This window comes from Phyllobates terribilis, unplaced genomic scaffold (assembly GCF_046119375.1).
Source record: "Phyllobates terribilis strain yellow unplaced genomic scaffold, ASM4611937v1 Scaffold_2__4_contigs__length_985480577, whole genome shotgun sequence".
Lineage (NCBI taxonomy): Eukaryota > Metazoa > Chordata > Amphibia > Anura > Dendrobatidae > Phyllobates > Phyllobates terribilis.
Window position 1 is genome coordinate 953,676,636 of NW_027362762.1, and position 23,780 is coordinate 953,700,415.

Consider the following 23,780-nt stretch of genomic DNA (forward strand, 5'->3'; position numbering starts at 1 on the left):
CTAAATCTTCAGACGGGCGGGAGATCTGCTTTTCAGCCTGCAGGAAATAGTTTGTGTAAAGAGGATAATTTATTTTTTTTCTTACTCAAATGCCTGTATTTGGAGCTAAAAATCTTTTTTGCAATTGCTTTTCAGTAAAAACCTTGCACCACTTGCTTTCTGAAGTCTGTGTGTGTTACACTGCCTATTGCTGACTGTAGAATGAGTTATCTGAAAACCTGTCAGTGAGCACTTCATGATGGTCTGATGGGAGAATTTGTAACTTTTTATGTCTTTTTCTGACTTTCTCTCAGCTGAGTTGTCACCAAAACCTCATTAAAGTTGATTCACAGAAGCCCGTAAAAGCCAAAATTGCACAAAATATTTAATGAAATTGTATTGCAAAAATGTTTTTAGGCCCTAAAAACATTCATTGAAAGGGAACCTGTCAACAGATTTTTAAACCCAAACTAACTCTTCTATGTAAAGTCGCTGTAATGTTGGTGACATCCACACCTTTGTTTTGCAAGTTTGTGTTTCCGTTTTATAGAAATCCATCGGCAAGTTTTCATGCAAATGAACCACACGTGCAACGGGCTAGGCCCCGCAATTACAGCTCTCTGGCCTCTCTCCTCTTTCTCCACCCACTGCCGCCTCCTGCCAGTAACTGACAGGTGACGCTTTTCTGTGACCTATATCCATGCCCTAGATGTCGCGGAAGCGCCATCATTCCCGGTTTGTTGAGAACTCACCCTAGGAATGGCTGTTAGATTCCCCTAGTGGTGGTTGCGAGCGCCCCCTAGTGATGGCTGTAAACTCCCCTTAGTGGTGGCTGCAAACTCCCCTTAGTGATGGCTGCAAGCTTCCCCTATTGGTGGCTGCGAGCTCCCCCTAGTGTTGGCTGCGAGATCCCCCTAGTGGTGGCTGTGAGCTCCTCCTATTGGTGGCTGTGAGCTCCCCCTAGTGGTGGCTGCGAGCTCCCCCTAGTGGTGGCTGCGAGCTCCCTTCTATTGGTGGCTGTGAGCTCCCCCTAGCGGTGGCTGTGAGCTCCCTTCTAGTGGTGGCTGTGAGCTCCCCCTAGTGGTGGCTGCGAGCTTCCTTCTAGTGGTGGCTGTGAGCTCCAGCTAGCGGTGGCTGTGAGCTCCCTTCTAGTGGTGGCTGTGAGCTCCCCCTAGTGGTGGCTGTGAGCTCCGCCTAGTGGTGGCTGTGAGCTCCTCCTATTGGTGGCTGCGAGCTCCCCCTAGTGGTGGCTGCGAGCTCCCCCTAGTGGTGGCTGCGAGCTCCCCCTAGTGGTGGCTGCGAGCTCTGCCTAGCGGTAGCTGTGAGCTCTCTCTAGTGGTGGCTGCGAGCTCCCCCTAGCGATGTCTGCGAGCTCCCCGTAGTGGTGTCTGAAAGCTCCGCGTAGTGGTGGCTGCGAGCTCCCTTCTAGTGGTGGCTGCGAGCTCCCCCTAGTGGTGGCTGTGAGCTCTCTCTAGTGGTGGCTGCGAGCTCCCCCTAGTGGTGGCTGTGAGCTCTCTCTAGTGGTGGCTGCGAGCTCCCCCTAGCGATGTCTGCGAGCTCCCCGTAGTGGTGTCTGAAAGCTCCGCGTAGTGGTGGCTGCGAGCTCCCTTCTAGTGGTGGCTGCGAGCTCCCCCTAGTGGTGGCTGTGAGCTCTCTCTAGTGGTGGCTGCGAGCTCCCCCTAGCAGTGTCTGCGAGCTCCCCCTAGCAGTGTCTGCGAGCTCCCCCTAGCAGTGTCTGCGAGCTCCCCGTAGTGGTGTCTGCAAGCTCTGCCTAGTGGTGGCTGCGAGCTTCCTTCTAGTGGTGGCTGTGAGCTCCACCTAGCGGTGGCTGTGAGCTCCCTTCTAGTGGTGGCTGTGAGCTCCCCCTAGTGGTGGCTGCGAGCTCCGCCTAGTGGTGGCTGCGAACTCCCTTTTAGTGGTGGCTGTGAGCTCCCCCTAGTGGTGGCTGCGAGCTCCCCCTAGTGGTGGCTGCGAGCTCCCTTCTATTGGTGGCTGTGAGCTCCCCCTAGTGGTGGCTGTGAGCTCCCCCTAGCGGTGGCTGTGAGCTCCCTTCTAGTGGTGGCTGTGAGCTCCCCCTAGTGGTGGCTGCGAGCTTCCTTCTAGTGGTGGCTGTGAGCTCCAGCTAGCGGTGGCTGTGAGCTCCCTTCTAGTGGTGGCTGTGAGCTCCCTTCTAGTGGTGGCTGTGAGCTCCCCCTAGTGGTGGCTGCGAGCTCCGCCTAGTGGTGGCTGCGAACTCCCTTCTAGTGGTGGCTGTGAGCTCCACCTAGTGGTGGCTGCGAGCTCCCCCTAGTGGTGGCTGCGAGCTCCCTTCTAGTGGTGGCTGTGAGCTCCCCCTAGCGGTGGCTGTGAGCTCCCTTCTAGTGGTGTCTGTGAGCTCCCCCTAGCGGTGGCTGCGAGTTCCCTTCTAGTGGTGGCTGCGAGCTCCCCCTAGCGGTGTCTGCGAGCTCCCCGTAGTGGTGTCTGCAAGCTCCGCCTAGTGGTGGCTGCGATCTCCCTTCTAGTGGTGGCTGTGAGCTCCACCTAGCGGTGGCTGTGAGCTCCCTTCTAGTGGTGTCTGTGAGCTCCCCCTAGTGGTGTCTGCAAGCTCTGCCTAGTGGTGGCTGTGAGCTCCCTTCTAGTGGTGGCTGTGAGCTCCCCCTAGCGGTGGCTGTGAGCTCCCTTCTAGTGGTGTCTGTGAGCTCCCCCTAGCGGTGGCTGCGATCTCCCTTCTAGTGGTGGCTGTGAGATCTCTTCTAGTGGTGGCTGCGAGCTCCCCCTAGTGGTGGCTGTGAGCTCCCTTCTAGTGGTGGCTGCGAGCTCCTCCTAGTGGTGGCTGTGAGCTCCCCCTAGTGGTGGCTGCGAGCTCCTCCTAGTGATGGCTGCGAGCTCCCCCTATTGGTGGCTGTGAGCTCCCTTCTAGTGGTGGCTGGGAGCTCCCCCTAGTGGTGGCTGTGAGCTCCCTTCTAGTGGTGGCTGCGAGCTCCTCCTAGTGGTGGCTGTGAGCTCCCCCTAGTGGTGGCTGCGAGCTCCTCCTAGTGATGGCTGCGAGCTCCCCCTATTGGTGGCTGTGAGCTCCCTTCTAGTGGTGGCTGTGAGCTCCCTTCTAGTGGTGGCTGTGAGCTCCCCCTAGCGGTGTCTGCGATCTCCCTTCTAGTGGTGGCTGTGAGCTCTCTTCTAGTGGTGGCTGCGAGCTCCCCCTAGTGGTGGCTGCGAGCTCCCCCTAGTGGTGGCTGCGAGCTCCCTTCTATTGGTGGCTGTGAGCTCCCCCTAGTGGTGGCTGTGAGCTCCTCCTAGTGGTGGCTGTGAGCTCCCCCTAGTGGTGGCTGCGAGCTCCTCCTAGTGATGGCTGTGAGCTCCCCCTATTGGTGGCTGTGAGCTCCCTTCTAGTGGTGGCTGTGAGCTCCCCCTAGCGGTGTCTGCGAGCTCCCCGTAGTGGTGTCTGCGATCTCCCTTCTAGTGGTGGCTGTGAGCTCTCTTCTAGTTGTGGCTGTGAGCTCTCTTCTAGTGGTGGCTGCGATCTCCCTTCTAGTGGTGGCTGTGAGCTCCCCCTAGCGGTGTCTGCGAGCTCCCCGTAGTGGTGTCTGCGATCTCCCTTCTAGTGGTGGCTGTGAGCTCTCTTCTAGTGGTGGCTGTGAGCTCTCTTCTAGTGGTGGCTGTGAGCTCTCTTCTAGTGGTGGCTGCGAGCTCCCCCTAGTGGTGGCTGCAGGCAGACAGAAACCTATCATTTACTTTTGTAACTTTGTGTAGGTAAGAAGAGGATTTGATCACGATATCAGAAAGCCGAGCTCCATCTCTTTAAAGATACATTATAAAATGAATTAACTCTAGAATTTTGTGCCCATTTCAAAAGAAAGAAAAGAGAAGAATAAGCACAGAGGGGCCTCGGATTGCATTGCATCAGCTAATCTTTCCCACTTTGTCCCTTACCAATGACTGGCACCACCCGTCTTACATAAAACTCCTTCAGGACGGTGAGGTCACTTTTTGGGCCCGCAGAGTCTGCAGAAGTTTAACTTTCCTGAATTGTGGCGTCCATCCGCCCCCTCCCACCAGAAAGTGGCAATGTGTACAGTCCCAGCGAGGGGGGCGTTCGGTCTGTACCGTCAGATGTCGCGCGCTTCTCCTGTGGAGGGGACGCGTTACTGGCTGCAGCACAATACAGCGAGATGCCGCAGTTCTGCAGCTGCCACATAAATGCTCCCACACAGAAGATCACCGTCAAAATAACAATTACCACCGCGGTGCAGGAAACGCTCGCTTCCTGTTGTCCTAGCAACACAAATAAGCAAAGCAGAACTTTATATAGAATTTTTATTATTTTAGACAAAACATACCAAAACATTTGGAGGTAGACAGCTGGTGAGCCCACAATACCCAGCCGTCCACAGGGGCCAAATTACACTCCAACGGGCGGCTGCCCAGCAAAGTACAACCTACTGCTACAGCGTAACATAGACTGATGTCAGATGGCTTATTGTAAATGGATATAATAATAGATACATTATAATCATTACATTCCGATTGTATTCATCAGTCCCATTGTTCCTCCAGTCTATAACCTCCGGCCCCTCGTCCCCCATGTATAACCTCCGGCCCCTCATTCTCTGTGTATAACCTCCGGCCCCTCGCCCCCCGTGTATAACCTCCGGCCCCTCGTCCCCCGTGTATAACCTCCCGCCCCTCGTCCCCCCGTGTATAACATCAGGCCCTTCACCCCCCAATGTATAACCTCCGGTCCCTCATCCCCCGTGAATTATCTCCGGCCCCTCGTCCCCCGTGTATAACCTCCCGCCCCTCGTCCCCCCGTGTATAACATCAGGCCCTTCACCCCCCAGTATATAACCTCCGGCCCCTCATCCCCCGTGTATAACCTCCGGCCCCTCGTCCCCCGTGAATTATCTCCGGACCCTCGTCCCCCGTGTATAACCTCCGGCCCCTCGTCCCCCGTGTATAACCTCCGGCCCCTCGTCCCTCGTGAATTATCTCCGGCCCCTCGTCCCCCGTGTATAACCTCCGGCCCCTCGTCCCCCATGTATAACCTCCGGCCCCTCGTCCCCCGTGAATTATCTCCGGCCCCTCGTCCCTCGTGAATTATCTCCGGCCCCTCGTCCCCCATGTATAACCTCCGGCCCCTCGTCCCCCGTGAATTATCTCCGGACCCTCGTCCCCCGTGTATAACCTCCGGCCCCTCGTCCCCCGTGTATAACCTCCAGCCCCTCGTCCCCCGTGTATAACCTCTGGCCCCTCGTCCCCCGTGTATAACATCAGGCCCTTCACCCCCCAATGTATAACCTCCGGTCCCTAGCCCCCCAGTATATAACCTCTGGCCCCTCGCCCACCAGTGTATAACACCTGGCCCCCCGCCATGCCCTCTGCCTTTACTAATATGTGACCGTGCAGCTGGTGGTGCAGAGCTCACTGATACCAGCGCGGTCCTGTGATAGGAGCCAACGGGATAACAAGTCCGTCCATGACATTTCACCTCCTGAATCTTCCCCCATCACCTGTGAGTGATATTACTGAGAAGTGGAAGGAACTGCAGCAACTCTTCCACGAAGTGGTGACCCCGTAACATTACAGAGTCGGGGGCCGAGTGCTGAGGAGCAGAGGGTAGGAAAGTCACCCACGCTCTGCTGACCCCATAACTGCAGAGTCCAGACCTCTTCTAGTATTGACATCAGCTCAAACACTGCACCCCCGCCAGGAGCTTCATGGCCGAGCAGCTGCATGCAGCCGTACATCACCAAGCACAATGACGAGCGTCGGATGGAGTGGTGTAAAGCCGCCACCACTGGACTCTGGAGGAAATGTGTTCTGTGCAGTGATGGATCTCACTTCTCTTATCTGTCTGTGTCTGATTGAGGAGTCTGGGTTTGGGCCTTGTGCCGCTGTACAGATGGTGGAGGAGGATAATGCTATGGGCTATTATCAGGGGGCGGCCTCGGCCTCTTAGCTCCAGTGATGGGAAATGTTAGGTGTCCATAAATATTGGATATATAGAAAGATAAAGAGATAGATAATAGATAGATAATGGATAGATATTAGATATAAATTGAAATATACCAGAACAGCACCAAAGAGAGCAAAAAGTGGGTTCAACTATCCTGCTGTCATGTATATATATTATAAGAAAAGTAGGTAGCACTCCAAAAATAGTGAATGAAAAGGGAGGACTTACTAGCCACACCAATTGGGCTAATAAAGTCCTCTTTTTTCATTCATTATTTTTGGAGTGCTGCCTACTTTTCTTTGATAGATAGACTGTGAATGAGGTGATACACATATAATATCTGTAAATATCATAGTTTGATACTAACACTTAAGCCTTTCTCAAGCGATAATGAGCCAAAACGTTGCTACTATGCACATAAAATCACCGACTTTTTTCTCTTTGTTTTTGCATCTGAACTTTTTGGACTGCTGCTTGCATTTTTTTTTTTACTTCCTTAAGTTGTTTGAGTGACAACTGATGGCTGCATCACTTGCTACATTGAACTTGTGCTGCTTTTCCTTCTTTTTTTTTTTGTAGGTGGATAGATTAGATATGGGATGGACATCACCATGGGTTCAAAATTCTTTCGACACAGCTTCAAATCCCCTGCATCAATTCTAGAATTCCCCCTGCCTTCAGCCACCACTGTGGAAGTAGTATAAGTCCATAGACACAGAGCTCCCCCTAGTGGTGACTGCAAACGGCCAGTAGTTTATCATTTAAAGGGAACCTGTCGGCTTGGATCAGCCAGTGACTGTAACCCTGATCATACCCATGTATGACTTGCAGGATTTCTTGCTGCAGTTGTCACAGAAATCCACTGGTGAATCAGGGATAGCGAGGGGATTAGAGGTGATTGATATTTCATCCGCTCTCTTCCCATTATATCTGGAATAATAAAATAATAAAATAATAATTCCTGCTCTTTTCTACTCCAGATGAATAGATTGGTTACATTCTCGGCATTGTTATATTGTAACATTGTGACATCAGCTGATGTATGGCGCTGTGTGCAGACGGCCTGCACCTTATATAGTGCTCCTATCATACGGGGGGGGGGGGGGGCTTCATCCTTCCCGTACTGTAATCCCCCCAGGAGGAATTCCAGGTATCTGTTACTATTAGGATAAATATTTACCCTTCGGTTTATTATCGACTCTGGATCCAGAGAGGCAGACGTGAGCGTCCGTCATACCGGGGTGTCACTCTGGGGAGCTCTGGTGTATATATGAGGTGATTTACACACAGGGTGATGGCGGCAGGAGCTTTCCCAGTTGTGCAGACCCTACATCTGTGCACGAGGGGCGATAAACTCACCCTAACATGGCAACAGTCAGCTCCAGCGAGGCCGAGCCCTGGAGGCAATCAGCTAATGCCTCACTGGAGGGTCAGCAGCAAATCACCTAATGCTTCAATCAAGTTTTTTTTGTTAAATGTATCTTTTTTCACACTGACCGCTGCGGTTGTTTCTAGACTCATACATTCTGTTCCTTCAGCAAATGCACATGCACATTAGCAGCAATAGACCGACTCAGCTTCTATCTTTTGTGTTGAAGCATCTAATGAGCGAGTGCAAAGAGAGGAGGAGGTGAGCTGTGACATCACCTATTGTGAATGGTGGATCCTGTGTTGTCAGTCATTGTAAAGGAGGAGGAGGTGAGCTGTGATATCACCTATTGTGAATGGCGGATCCTGTGCTATCTACTGTATATACAGTGGGGAAAAAAAGTATTTATTCAGCCACCAATGGTGCAAGTTCTCCCGCTTAAAAAAGACTCATTACCTGTAGTACTGGCTCCTCTGTCCTCCACTCATTACCGGTAGTACTGGCACCTCTGTCCTCCACTCATTACCTGTAGTACTGGCTCCTCTGTCCTCCACTCATTACCTGTAGTACTGGCACCTCTGTCCTCCACTCATTACCTGTAGTACTGGCACCTCTGTCCTCCACTCATTACCGGTAGTACTGGCTCCTCTGTCCTCCACTCATTACCTGTAGTACTGGCTCATCTGTCCTCCACTCATTACCTGTAGTACTGGCTCCTCTGTCCTCCACTCATTACCTGTAGTACTGGCACCTGTTTGAACTTGTTATCAGTATAAAAGACACCTGTCTGCATCCTCAAACAGTCACACTCCAAACTCCACCATGGTGAAGACCAAAGAGCTGTTGAAGGACACCAGAAACAATATTGTAGCCCTGCACCAGGCTGGGAAGACTGAATCTGCAATAGGCAAGCAGCTTGGTGTGAAGAAATCAACTGTGGGAGCAATAATTAGAAAATGGAAGACATACAAGACCACTGATAATCTCCCTCGATCTGGGGCTCCACACAACATCTCACCCCGTGGGGTCAAAATGATCTCAAGAACGGTGAGCAAAAATCCCAGAACCACACGGGGGGGACCTAGTGAATGACCTGCAGAGAGCTGGGACCAACATTACACAGGCGACCATCAGTAACACACTACGCCGTCAGCGACTCAGATCCTGCAGTGCCAGACTTGTCCACCTGCTTAAGCCATTACATGACCGGGCCTGTCTGAAGTTTGCTAGAGCGCATTTGGATGATCCAGAAGAGTATTGGGAGAATGTCATATGGTCAGATGAAACCAAAGTAGAACTGTTTGGTAGGACCACAACTCATCGTGTTTGGAGGAGATAGAATGCTGAGTTGCATCCAAAGAACACCATACCTACTGTGAAGCATGGGGGTGGCAACATCATGCTTTGGGACTGTTTCTCTGCCAAGGGATCAGGACAACTGATCCGTGTACAAGAAAGAATGAATGGGGCCATGTATTGTGAGATTTTGAGTGCAAACCTCCTTCCATCAGTAAAGGCATTGAAGATGAAACGTGGCTGGGTCTTTCATCATGACAATGATCCCAAGCACACCGCCAGGGCAACGAAGGAGTGGCTTCATAAGAAGCATTTCAAGGTCCTGGAGTGGCCTAGCCAGTCTCCAGATCTAAACCCTATAGAAAACCTTTGGAGGGAGTTGAAAGTCCGTGTTGCCCAGCGACAGCCCCAAAACATCACTGCTCTAGAGGAGATCTGCATGGAGGAATGGGGCCAACAGACCAGCAACAGTGTGTGCCAACCTTGTGAAGACTTACAGAAAACGTTTCACCTCTGTCATTGCCAACAAAGGATATATAACAAAGTATTGAGATGAACTTTTGTAATTGACCAAATACTTATTTTCCACCAAAATTTTTTTCAAAATTTCTTTCCAAATCAGACAATGTGATTTTCAGGATTTGTTTTCTCATTTTGTCTCTCGTAGTTGACGTCGACCTATGATGTCAATTACAGGCCTCTCTCATCTTTATAAGTGGGAGAACTTGCACAATTGGGGGCTGACTAAATGCTTGTTTTCCCCATTGTAGAGGTGTTACCTGCATTATTGTAATTCATGATAGTGACTCTTCTGTAAAAACAGAAAGTTTGAGTCTAATATAGCCCTAATGGACAGTGTGAAAATGTAAAGATTTTTTTTTTTTATTTATTTTATACTTTTTTACTATAAATTATCATATGAAAAAAGATTGATGTAAATCATTGATCATCTTCTGATAATACATTCCCTTTAAAGGGGGTGATCACCATCATAAAACCATGCCCATAACCAGTAAACAGGATGGGATGCACTTTCAGTTTGCACCCCATTAAATTGCTGGTGGTTCTGGGTAGTTACTATCACTAAGTGTGAAGCTGTATTATTGGGATAGGAAGTAAGCCTCTGACAGCTATCATTGTCGGCCATGTTGCTTCTCATTGGCTTGTATGTTTTGTCACATGGTCAACAAGAGGCTCCTCACCCAGGTCCCCCTCGCTGGCAGTTATAGATAATTAATTGCCTGTAATGGTGTGGTTCCTATTTTACTTGAATGGAATCCTTAACTTAATTGTGAATTAGAAGAATGATCACAGATGAAGCAGCTAACTTCTCCTACTTAAGCTTTCAGTCGAAATTAATAAAAGTAAGATACGATATGGAATAAACGTGATGTGGTATGATTCTTAATCATTTGAGTTTCTCTGTGATGATCTGAAGGACTGATAAAGTGATATTCCAGTATTCCCTTCTATCCTCCCTGTTGGTGCCGGTACATTGACGACGTTTTTCTGTTCAGTCTTTACATTGATTTGACTTATTGATCTTTTATCTTATTTTCTAGGACTCTGGAATACCTGAGTAGACACCTGACTCACATCGCCTCCTTCAGCTCCACCACCAATATGCATATCAGGAACCTGGCCCTTGTCTGGGCCCCCAACCTTCTAAGGTACATGGGTTATTGAATTTTTTTTTTCTATTGTTATTTTGCACCCCTCTCCTAAACAAAGGCCTCTGGTATTGTGGGAGTACTAATAATAAGGGTCCTGTATCTAAGGTGCAATCTCAAACTATTATATTTGCAGTTTTTTTGTCATTTTTGCAAGTATTATATAAGTTTTTTAGTCTTTTTTTTATATCTCTAGAAAAGCTGGTTAACAACTAATATGTCTGCCATAGTGCCCCTAGACATTATGTAATCAGGGTCAGAAATCGTGTTATGTCCTTGTCTACACTGCTCAGGGCTACTGCTATAGGGGGTACAGAGGTAGCCGTCTCACCTGGGCCCTACTGTGTCTTCCACATAAGAAGACACTAGTATAATAAGTTGCGCAGGTTTTCCTTTTGGGTCAATAAGTTTCAAGTTACGCCCTTGACCCCACCCTTGGGGGGACTAAACATGTACATTACAACATCCTGTATTTCACGAATTATTGTGACACTCTGTGCACAAACAAATATTTTATCAGGTTCATTCTGGATGCCAAATCTACCTGGCTGTGCATTGGAAAACCGTTGCAAAGGACAAGCAGATAATATACATTTATATTTGTGTATATTCTTACTGATCCAATAGATCAACATAGTGGAATAAATGTATATCTGCTACTTAAATTGGTAGACCAATCGGAAGACAATAACAACAAAACCCAATATAGTAGTAAATCCGACAAGAGGTCAATAAGTTAAAAGCAAAGACCTTTATTACAAAAATGTGGGTACATAGTGGCAGAGAAAAGAGAGCGCACACACATATATCTAAATTATATCAAGTAATAATGGGAGGGTATACAGATAATAGCGATACCAGGACTGGATTAAACTCCAAATACACTCATGCATGCAAATGGTATCCTAGGTCATATAATAGGGATACAATACTGTGAAAATTTAAGCCAATATAGGCATCCCCAGGTACTACCTTTAGGTGTGCATGAGTGTATCAAAAGACGTGTTATACCCTAATGGGTTAATTGACAAATAACAGTAATGTTATATTAGATACATTCATACCTGGTATATATAGAGACCTGCTCCTCAGTGTGGCGCCCACCCCGACGCGCTTTTTGGTGCGTCCTTCATCAGGGGGCTGTGCATTGGTTCATCACTTGTTTTGCTATTCTGAAGTCCAGGATGGGGGCCATGTTGGTCGCAGGTCTAGTGAGGATCTTATTTTGTAGCCAATATGATGCATTTGTAGAAAATTCCATCTTTCTATCATTCTTCACGCTGTCTTGGCCACTAGGGGGCTCTATCAGTATACTTTTAAATGAAACATTAAGTTCAATTCCTAACTCATAATGTATCATTCTAGAAAAATGTGCATATTGTTTATGCTGCCAGGTCCAAAGAAATCGAGGATTCGGGGTGTAATGGAGATGCAGCTTTCATGGAGGTGCGAGTCCAGCAAGTTGTCATCGAGTTCATCCTCAATCATGTGGAACAGATCTTCAGTAAACGTCCCATGGCCGCAATCAAGCACAGGGACACTGAGGACTTATTTTTGGCCAGCAAACCTGCACCTATTGGTAAGTGTCTGGCCATATGGTTTCATCTTTAAAAGGGGGACAATTTAAAGGGACACTGCAACTAGTAATGCATTATGACAGTAAACGGGTTATAATCTTGCCCTTTTTCTTTTTTTTTGAAGAATTTTCTGAAGAAGGATCTGGAAACATTTTTGTAGAAATCCTAGAGAACACAGGGGTTAATCTCCTGTCTGGTCTGCTCCATTTTCAGTTGGGGTGTGTCTTAAGGGTGGGACTCATCCATGGGATGAGGCTAACCTATCATTGTGTAATACTGCATACAGAGAAAAGGGAGAGGCTCAAGCTGCAGCGATTTGTCTTAACAGTCCGATACAGGACAAAGGAAAAGCGGAAGAAGGGAACATGGAATCCAAAAATCTCTCTTTAGTGATCTTTAGATATTTCTATGATGTTGGAATTTCCCTTAGACAACGATAAAACAGCTTGGTATAATAGGTAGTAAAATACTGCCCCCCTCACCCTCAAGTTCCCTGTGGACATTATCAAATGGCACATATCCAAAAGCAATTTTAAGCCATTATGAACATGTCTATGATCGAACCCAAAACTAATGGCGAATAAACTCTCAGTTGTGGTCGTCGCTCTGTTCTTGGCTCCACTGCAGCCATGTTTATTTTCAGAATTTATCTGATGTCGTATCGCTAAGGAAATTCTCATTCAGTGCCAAAGAATGATGTGCGAAGGGATCTGTTCTCACTTTGCAAAGCTGTAACTTAATGCAAATGTTCTTGACACCGAACAGCTCAAAACAAAACAGACAAATATTCCAGGATCCTCCTTGTGTCTTATGTAACATTTAAAGGCATCCTCAAGAAATATGATTTATGAGGGAAGAAGAATTGTATTTATGTACAAGAATATATTGAATATAATACTGCCCCTATGTACAAGAATATATTGAATATAATACTGCCCCTATGTACAAGAATATAACTACTATAATACTGTCCCTATGTACAAGAATATAACTACTATAATACTGCCCCCTATATACAAGAATATAACTACTATAATACTGCTCCTATGTACAAGAATATAACTACTATAATACTGCTCCTATGTACAAGAATATAACTACTATAATACTGCCCCCTATGTACAAGAATATAACTACTATAATACTGCCCCCTATGTACAAGAATATAACTACTATAATACTGCCCCTATGTACAAGAATATAACTACTATAATACTGCTCCTATGTACAAGAATATAACTACTATAATACTGCCCCCTATATACAAGAATATAACTACTGTAATACTGTCCCTATGTACAAGAATATAACTACTATAATACTGCCCCCTATGTACAAGAATATAACTACTATAATACTGCCCCTATGTACAAGAATATAACTACTATAATACTGCCCCTATGTACAAGAATATAACTACTATAATACTGCTCCTATGTACAAGAATATAACTACTATAATACTGCTCCTATGTACAAGAATATAACTACTATAATACTGTCCCTATGTACAAGAATATAACTACTATAATACTGCCCCCTATGTACAAGAATATAACTACTATAATACTACCCCCTATGCACAAGAATATAACTACTATAATACTGCTCCTATGTACAAGAATATAACTACTATAATACTGCCCAGATGTACAAGAATATAACTACTATAATACTGCCCCCATGTACAAGAATATAACTACTATAATACTGCTCCTATGTACAAGAATATAACCACTATAATACTGCCCCGATGTACAAGAATATAACTACTATAATACTGCTCCTATGTACAAGAATATAACTACTATAATACTGCCCCTATGTACAAGAATATAACTACTATAATACTGCCCCGATGTACAAGAATATAACTACTATAATACTGCTCCTATGTACAAGAATATAACTACTATAATACTGCTCCTATGTACAAGAATATAACTACTATAATACTGCCCCAATGTACAAGAATATAACTACTATAATACTGCTCCTTTGTACAAGAATATAACTGCTATAATACTGCCCCTATGTACAAGAATATAACTACTATAATACTGCCCCAATGTACAAGAATATAACTACTATAATACTGCTCCTTTGTACAAGAATATAACTACTAAAATTCTGCCCCGATGTACAAGAATATAACTACTATAATACTGCTCCTATGTACAAGAATATAACTGCTATAATACTGCTCCTATGTACAAGAATATAACTACTATAATACTGTCCCAATATACAAGAATATAACTACTATAATACTGCTCCCTATGTACAAGAATATAACTACTATAATACTGTCCCAATATACAAGAATATAACTACTATAATACTGCCTCTATGTACAAGAATATAACTACTATAATACTGCTCCTATGTACAAGAATATAACTACTATACAGTGGTGGCCAAAAGTATTGGCACCCCTGCAATTCTGTCAGATAATACTCAGTTTCTTCCTGAAAATGATTGCAATCACAAATTCTTTGGTATTATCTTCATTTAATTTGTCTTCAATGAAAAAAACACAAAAAGAATTGTCCTAAAGCCAAATTGTATATAATTCCACACCAAACCTAAAAAAGGGGGTGGACAAAAGTATTGGCACTGTTTGAAAAATCATGTGATGCTTCTCTAATTCGTGTAATTAACAGCACCTGTAACTTACCTGTGGCACCTAACAGGTGTTGGCAATAACTAAATCACACTTGCAGCCAGTTAACATGGATTAAAGTTGACTCAACCTCTGTCCTGTGTCCTTGTGTGTACCACATTGAGCATGGAGAAAAGAAAGAAGACCAAAGAACTGTCTGAGGACTTGAGAAACCAAACTGTGAGGAAGCATGAGCAATCTCAAGGCTACAAGTCCATCTCCAAAGACCTGAATGTTCCTGTGTCTTCCGTGCGCAGTGTCATCAAGAAGTGTAAAGCCCATGGCACTGTGGCTAACCTCCCTAGATGTGGACGGGAAAGAAAAATTGACGAGAGATTTCAACGCAAGATTGTGCGGATGGTGGATAAAGAACCTCGACTAACATCCAAACAAGTTCAAGCTGCCCTGCAGTCCGAGGGTACAACAGTGTCAACCCGTACTATCCGACGGCGTCTGAATGAAAAGGGACTGTATGGTAGGATACCCAGGAAGACCCCACTTCTTACCCCGAGACATAAAAAAGCCCGGCTGGAGTTTGCCAAAACTTACCTGAGAAAGCCTAAAACGTTTTGGAAGAATGTTCTCTGGTCAGATGAGACAAAAGTAGAGTTTTTTGGGAAAAAGCATCAACATAGAGTGTACAGGGAAAAAAAAGAGGCATTCAAAGAAAAGAATACAGTCCCTGCAGTCAAACATGGCGGAGGTTCCCTGATGTTTTGGGGTTGCTTTGCTGCCTCTGGCACTGGACTGCTTGACCGTGTGCATGGCATTATGAAGTCTGAAGACTACCAACAAATTTTGCAGCATAATGTAGGGCCCAGTGTGAGAAAGCTGGGTCTCCCTCAGAGGTCATGGGTCTTCCAGCAGGACAATGACCCAAAACACACTTCCAAAAGCACTATAAAATGGTTTGAGAGAAAGCACTGGAGACTTCTAAGGTGGCCAGCAATGAGTCCAGACCTGAATCCCATAGAACACCTGTGGAGAGATCTCAAAATGGCAGTTTGGAGAAGGCACCCTTCAAATATCAGGGACCTGGAGCAGTTTGCCAAAGAAGAATGGTCTACAATTCCAGCAGAGCATTGTAAGAAACTCATTGATTGTTACCGGAAGCGGTTGTTCGCAGTTATTTTGGCTAAAGTTTGTGCAACCAAGTATTAGGCTGAGGGTGCCAATACTTTTGTCCGGCCCATTTTTGGAGTTTTGTGTGAAATGATCAATGATTTGATTTTTGCTTCATTCTCTTTTGTGTTTTTTCCTTGCAAGCAAATTAAAATAGATAATAATACCAAAGAATTTGTGATTGCAATCATTTTCAGGAAGAAACTGAGTATTATCTGATAGAATTGCAGGGGTGCCAATACTTTTGGCCACCACTGTAATACTGTCCCAATGTACAATAATATAACTACTATAATACTGTCCCTATATACAAGAATATAAATACTATAATACTGCTCCGTATGTACAAGAATATAACTACTATAATACTGCCCCTATGTGCAAGAATATAACTACTATAATACTGCTCCCTATATACAAGAATATAACTACTATAATACTGCTCCTATGTACAATAATATAACTACTATAATACTGCCCCTATGTACAAGAATATAACTACTATAATACTGCCCCCCTATATACAAGAATATAACTACTATAATACTGCTCCTATTTACAAGAATATAACTACTATAATACTGCTCCCTATGTGCAAGAAAATAACTACTATAATACTGCCTCTATGTACAAGAATATAACTACTATAATACTGCCCCTATGTACAAGAATATAACTACTATAATACTGCTCCTATGTACAAGAATATAACTACTATAATACTGCTCCTATGTACAAGAATATAACTACTATAATACTGCCCCTATGTAAAAGAATATAACTACTATAATACTGCCCCTATGTACAAGAATATAACTATTATAATACTGCTCCTATGTACAAGAATATAACTACTATAATACTGCTCCCTATGTACAAGAATACAACTACTATAATACTGCTCCTATGTACAAGAATATAACTACTATAATACTGCTCCTATGTACAAGAATAAAACTACAATAATACTGCTCCTATGTACAAGAATATAATTACTATAATACTGCCCCCTATGTACAAGAATATAACTACTATAATGCTGCTCCTATATACAAGAATATAACTACTATAATACTGCCCCTATGTACAGGAATATAACTACTATAATACTGCCCCTATGTACAGGAATATAACTACTATAATACTGCCCCCTATGTACAAGAATATAACTACTATAATACTGCCCCCTATGTACAAGAATATAACTACTATAATACTGCCCCCTATGTACAAGAATATAGCTACTATAATACTGTTCCTATGTACAAGAATATAACTACTATAATACTGCTCCTATGTACAAGAATATAACTACTATAATACTGCCCCTATGTACAAGAATATAACTATTATAATACTGCCCCTATGTACAAGAATATAAGTACTATAATACTGCCCCTATGTACAAGAATATAACTACTATAATACCGCCCCCTATGTACAAGAATATAACTACTATAATACTGCTCCTATGTACAAGAATATAACTATTATAATACTGCCCCTATGTACAAGAATATAAGTACTATAATACTGCCCCTATGTACAAGAATATAACTACTATAATACCGCCCCCTATGTACAAGAATATAACTACTATAATACTGTTCCTATGTACAAGAATATAACTACTATAATACTGCTCCTATGTACAAGAATATAACTACTATAATACTGCCCCCTATGTATAAGAATACAACTACTATAATACTGCTCCTATGTACAAGAATATAACTACTATAATACTGCTCCTATGTACAAGAATAAAACTACTATAATACTGCTCCTATGTACAAGAATTTAATTACTATAATATTGCCCCCTATGTACAAGAATATAACTACTATAATGCTGCTCCTATATACAAGAATATAACTACTATAATACTGCCCCTATGTACAGGAATATAACTACTATAATACTGCCCTTATGTACAGGAATATAACTACTATAATACTGCCCCCTATGTACAAGAATATAACTACTATAATACTGCCCCCTATGTACAAGAATATAACTACTATAATACTGCCCCCTATGTACAAGAATATAACTACTATAATACTGTTCCTATGTACAAGAATATAACTACTATAATACTGCCCCCTATGTACAAGAATATAACTACTATAATACCGTTCCTATGTACAAGAATATAACTACTATAATACTGCTCCTATGTACAAGAATATAACTACTATAATACTGCTCCTATGTACAAGAATATAACTACTATAATACTGCTCCTATGTACAAGAATATAACTACTATAATACTGCCCCCTATGTACAAGAATATAACTACTATAATACTGTTCCTATGTACAAGAATATAACTATTATAATACTGCCCCTATGTACAAGAATATAAGTACTATAATACTGCCCCTATGTACAAGAATATAAGTACTATAATACTGTCCCTATGTACAAGAATATAACTACTATAATACTGCTCCTATGTACAAGAATATAACTACTATAATACTGCTCCTATGTACAAGAATATAACTACTATAATACTGCTCCTATGTACAAGAATATAACTACTATAATACTGCTCCTATGTACAAGAATATAACTACTATAAAACTGCTCCTATGTACAAGAATATAACTACTATAATACTGCTCCTATGTACAAGAATATAACTACTATAATACTGCTCCTATGTACAAGAATATAACTACTATAATACTGCCCCTATGTACAAGAATATAACTACTATAATACTGCCCCCTATGTACAAGAATATAACTACTATAATACTGCTCCTATGTACAAGAATATAACTACTATAAAACTGCTCCTATGTACAAGAATATAACTACTATAATACTGCCCCTATGTACAAGAATATAACTACTATAATACTGCCCCATGTACAAGAATATAACTACTATAATACCGCTCCTATGTACAAGAATATAACTACTATAAAACTGCTCCTATGTACAAGAATATAACTACTATAATACTGCCCCTATGTACAAGAATATAACTACTATAATACTGCCCCTATGTACAAGAATATAACTACTATAATACTGCCCCTATGTACAAGAATATAACTACTATAATACTGCCCCTATGTCCAAGAATATAATTACTATAATACTGCTCCTATGTACAAAAATATAATTACTATAATACTGCCCCTATGTACAAGAATATAACTACTATAATACTGCTCCTATATACAAGAATATAACTATATGGTCACATATAATGTCTTCCTTTCCTCCAGATTGCCGGATAGTGAAGAGTATGACCCTGCCATCTGGATCACTCCCCATGAAATTGGTTAGTTTAGAAGAAGCTCAAGCCCGTAGTTTATCGGCCACGCACCCTGCCAGGAAGGAAAGAAGAGAGAACAGTTTACCAGAGATTGTCCCGGTCACAGGCACTTTATTCCACACCGTCATAGATCTACCAGAAAACAAGTAAGCTTGAAATTCTAGAACTGAATGACATTTATTGTGTTTTATATGCTCTGAAATGTTTTGGGTCTATCTGTGTCAAATCCACCACAACTTCCTTATATAATCAACTGGTATAACCTTAGCATCTTCTCTATAGAATTCAGGGATGGGGAACCTTTTTTCTGCCCGGGTCCATTTGGATATTTATACCATCATTTGCAGCCATACAAAATGATCAACTAGAAATGAACCTTCTATATTTGGTCAAACAGTTAATATAACGGCTGGAGCAGGTTCTCTTAGGTGAGGTGTGATGTTAGGTGGTATGGATGATGTTGCTACTCACAGCTGCTTTATAAGATTTGCATCGGTCTGGAGCGCAGTCATCTCTTTGCAATGAATTTGGAAAATAACTTGCAGGAGTAAGCTATGAACACAGATGTATATTGTACTGCAGGTCTCCTCAAAGTGGGAAATTCATCACTGCTCACGTAAAATGTATAGAGCTCAAGCAGTAGGAGAGTTGCAGTATGTACATAACATAGGAGACACTAAGACTGTTGTGTACATCACATAGGAGACACTGAGACTGCTGTGTACATCACATAGGAGACACTGAGACTGCTGTATACATCACATAGGAGACCCTGAGACTGCTGTATACATCACATAGGAGACCCTGAGACTGCTGTATACATCACATAGGAGACACTGAGACTGCTGTATACATTACATAGGAGACAATGAGACTGCTGTGTATACATCACTTACGATACACTGAGACTGCTCTATATACACCACAAAGGAGACACCGAGAGTGGTGTATACATCATATAGAAGACACTGAGGTTGGAGCATGTATATGACATATGAGGGCTGCAGCATATACAGCACATACAAGATCCCAAGATTGCTGTATATTCATCACATAGGAGATGCTGGGACAGGTGCATATATATCACAGGAGACACTGGGGCATACACATCATAGGAGACGCTGGGGCATACACATCATAGGAGATTCTTGGGTTTACACATCACAGGAGATGCTGGGGCATACACATCATAGGAGACGCTGGGGCATACACATCACAGGAGACGCTGGGGCATACACATCATAGGAGACACTGGGGCATACACATCACCGGAGACGCTGGGGCATACACATCACAGGAGACGCTGGGGCATACACCTCACAGGAGACGCTGGGGCATACACCTCACAGGAGACGCTGGGGCATACACCTCACAGGAGACGCTGGGGTATACACCTCACAGGAGACGCTGGGGCATACACCTCACAGGAGACGCTGGGGCATACACATCAGAGGAGACGCTGGGGCATACACATCACAGGAGACGCTGGGGCATACACATCATAGGAGATGCTGGGGCATACACATCATAGGAGACGCTGGGGCATACACATCATAGGAGACGCTGGGGCATACACCTCACAGGAGACCCTGGGGCATACACATCATAGGAGATGCTGGGGCATACACTTCATAGGAGTTGCTGAATCATATTACTTATCCCTTCTACATTACAAATATGGCATCAAGTCTGAGATTTTATATTATAGACATATGAAACCCAACCATTGGTTAGGAGACCATAATCATTAATATCTTTGCTGTCTAGTTTTCTATCAGGACTCTTATGGGCCACAGTGATTAATAATATTTAATAACATATCAACTGTGACTCAATATACATCCTTACCAGGATGTATGTACTTTTGTTGTAATCTTATCTATTAATAATCTAATAAAAGTTCATTTTTATTCACATCCCCCCCCCCCCTTTTTCCCAATCATCTACATCACAGGGAACCCTGAAGCATATACATCACAGGAGACGCTGGGGCATATACATCCCAGGAAACCATGGGACTGGGGCATATACATCACAGGAGACGCTGGGGCATATACATCACAGGAAACCATGGTACCTGGGCATATACATCACAGGAGACGCTGGGGCATATACATCACAGGAAACCAAGGGACTGGGGCATATACATCACAGGAGACGCTGGGGCATACACATCACAGGAAACCAAGGGACTGGGGCATATACATCACAGGAGACGCTGGGGCATATACATCACAGGAAACCATGGGACTGGGGCATATACATCACAGGAGACGCTGGGGCATATACATCACAGGAGACACTGGGACTGGGGCATATACATCACAGGAGACACTGGGGCATGCAGGAGCTTAACCGGAGCCGGATCTGTTGAGGGTTGTAGTCTCGTGGCGGTGACCCGGTCCGTGCCCAGGGAGTCAGACTAAGTGGCGTTGTATTAGCGGTAGATGATGGACGACTACGCCACCCGTTGAATGCAGCGAAGGAGCTGCCGCTGCAGGGCAGACCGCTGAGGCCGGTGGTAGGATTGTGCAGCGTGATAGTATCACCCCCAACGGGAGGGGTATGGCCTCAGGGCAGCCGACGTGGATGATGGGGGTAGCAGGAATCACTCAGAGACGATGCGGTGTAGTTCAGGGTCTTTACTGGTGATAAAGATAGACCCTCCCGGAGTACTGGCTAGCGATCGGGGCCTGGTCAGTCCTTGAGCAGATGGGATCTCCCCTGGCCAGGCGGAGTTGTAGGCCTCCCAAACTGACTGTACTCTTCTGGCTACCTTGCTAGAGGCGGGTATAAGTAGCCCACGTCCCTGAGTGTACCGTGTGGTGCTCACCCGTATGGCCGGTGACTCGGGGCCTTCTAGTGGCGTCCGCTCCACGACGGCGGTGCTGGTCCCACGCGTGTGACCGTGCCTTCGGGTTTCTTGGCCAGAGGACCTGAAATCCCCTGCCGGGCGGTTTCTGCTGCTGGGTAGAGATTAGTCCCCACAGCCTCGTACTCCGGGTCCGGTGATAGCTTCTCAGTCAGGGCGAGCTCTGCAGCTGCCAGCCCCTGACTCCTTATAGCACTGCTCCCACAGAGCTCCTGATGTTCTTTTCCTATATCTGCTTCTCTTCTCTGTCTCTACTTCTTCTCTACTCACTAACCCTGCCTCAGCCCTAGGTTTATATAGGGGAAGTTCTTCCCCTCCCAAGACTGGGCAGGAGGTGTGGCATGCATCGGATCCCTGACCAAGAGACCTCCCACCTGCTCTCAGACATAACATTGCTGTTACCGTGGAAACCAGACCCCTGGGGTGTCACATTCCCCCCTAGTGAAATTTAGTACTCCGGGACTAAACATATTTTTAGAAAAACATAACAAGGTATAAACAATAATAATACAATAAGAAAAACACATAAAGATGGTTACGGCGTGTCCGCAACCGGGTGCAATTTTGAAGAAAAGCAAGGTGTCCATTTCACCAAAACAGGGAGACGTAACCAGGTAGGGGTCTGTCCTGCCCCGAGTCCTTAACAGTCTTTAGTCCATTCCTAGGTTACGCTCCAACCAATTGTACAAGGATTCCCGGTAAACCCACCAAGGACTCCTAAAAATAACTAGAAACACATAATTATTTACAAGTAACAGACAGGTGACCTCAATAAAACAATTTAAACACTTCAAATCCTCCAACGTGCGGGTAACTGGCCTCTAGTGGCCCTAGTGGACCTACGGAGCTGACTGTCTGGCCCTGAACTACAGGGTGTAGGAGCTGTCAAGGGTAAACTGGGCAGCTGTTTACGGGCTCTTTGGCTCACTAGGGGTACGGCAGGCTCACTATGAGCAGAGGGTTGATCCTCCTGTTCTGCTTGTGTGGAGTCTTCTGCCTCCTGGACCGGCTGCTCTTCCAGCTCTACCTGTTGCTCCGTAGGTGCTTGGGATGCTGGTTGGAGGAAGGTGAGTACGGGTACCACAACTGCACCATTGACTTGAGTCCAGGACCGAGGGAAGTCTCCGAGCACAGTACTAACCATATCTTCCCTTTCCTCTACGGGTCGAGGGTCTTCTTGCTCTCCTTCTGGGTTCCGTAGCTGTTCGGGACACTTCTTCAGGTGATCCCGGGATACAATGGCTGTGGTTTCCCCTCCGTCTTTACTGATGGTACAAACCTTTGTTGTCGTGGCTTGAGGGCAGTACGGTGTACGGGTCCTTCTCCCACTGGTCGTCCAACTTGTGGAGTCGTCTCTTCCTCTTCAAGACCTGCTCTCCGGGTACCAGGGGAACAGCGGGAGCATACTGGTTGTAAGTTTTCTCTTGTCTTTCCCTAGCGAGACAGAGACTTCGCTCCACGCTCTCCTGTACTTTCCGGTACTGCTGCTGCCTCTCTGTGTCCCAGTCTGCTTCCGGTGAAGTGTCCTCGGGTGTCAGGACTCCCATCTCCAGGTCAACAGGTAGCTTACCAGGCCTTGCCCTCATTAGGTAAGCCGGGGTACAGTTGGTGGAACCTACAGGGATGTAGTTGTATAGGTCCACCAGGTCGGGCAGCTTCTCAGGCCACAGACTGCGTTCTTCCAGGGGCAACGTTTTCAGAAGATCCATTACCACCTGGTTCATTTTCTCACAAAGTCCATTAGTTTGCGGATGATAGGGTGTCGTCCTTATCTTCCGGCAGCCATACAGATTGCAGAATTCCTGGAAGACCTCCGCTTCAAAGGCAGGTCCCTGGTCCGTCAGCACTTGGTCCGGGTACCCGTGTGGACGGCAGAAGTGCTGCTGGAAGGCTCTAGCTGCTGTTTGAGCTGTTAAGTCCTTAACGGGGACGACAACCAAGAACCGGGAGTAATGATCCACAATGGTTAACGCGTAGACGTAGCCACTTCTGCTTGGGGTCAGTTTTAC

The 23,780-nt window shown here is 44.9% G+C and overlaps 1 protein-coding gene across 2 annotated transcripts in view; it reads left to right on the top strand.

Annotated features, from left to right (window-relative positions):
- Positions 1-23,780, top strand: part of ARHGAP31 (Rho GTPase activating protein 31) — a 203,220-nt gene that overhangs the window by 146,061 nt on the left and 33,379 nt on the right. For both annotated transcript variants that reach the window (XM_073668582.1, XM_073668581.1), the window contains exons 5-7: positions 10,136-10,243; positions 11,638-11,822; positions 18,850-19,045. In XM_073668582.1, coding sequence (XP_073524683.1) covers positions 10,136-10,243; positions 11,638-11,822; positions 18,850-19,045 — 489 coding nt within the window. The remainder of the gene's footprint in view (positions 1-10,135; positions 10,244-11,637; positions 11,823-18,849; positions 19,046-23,780) is intronic.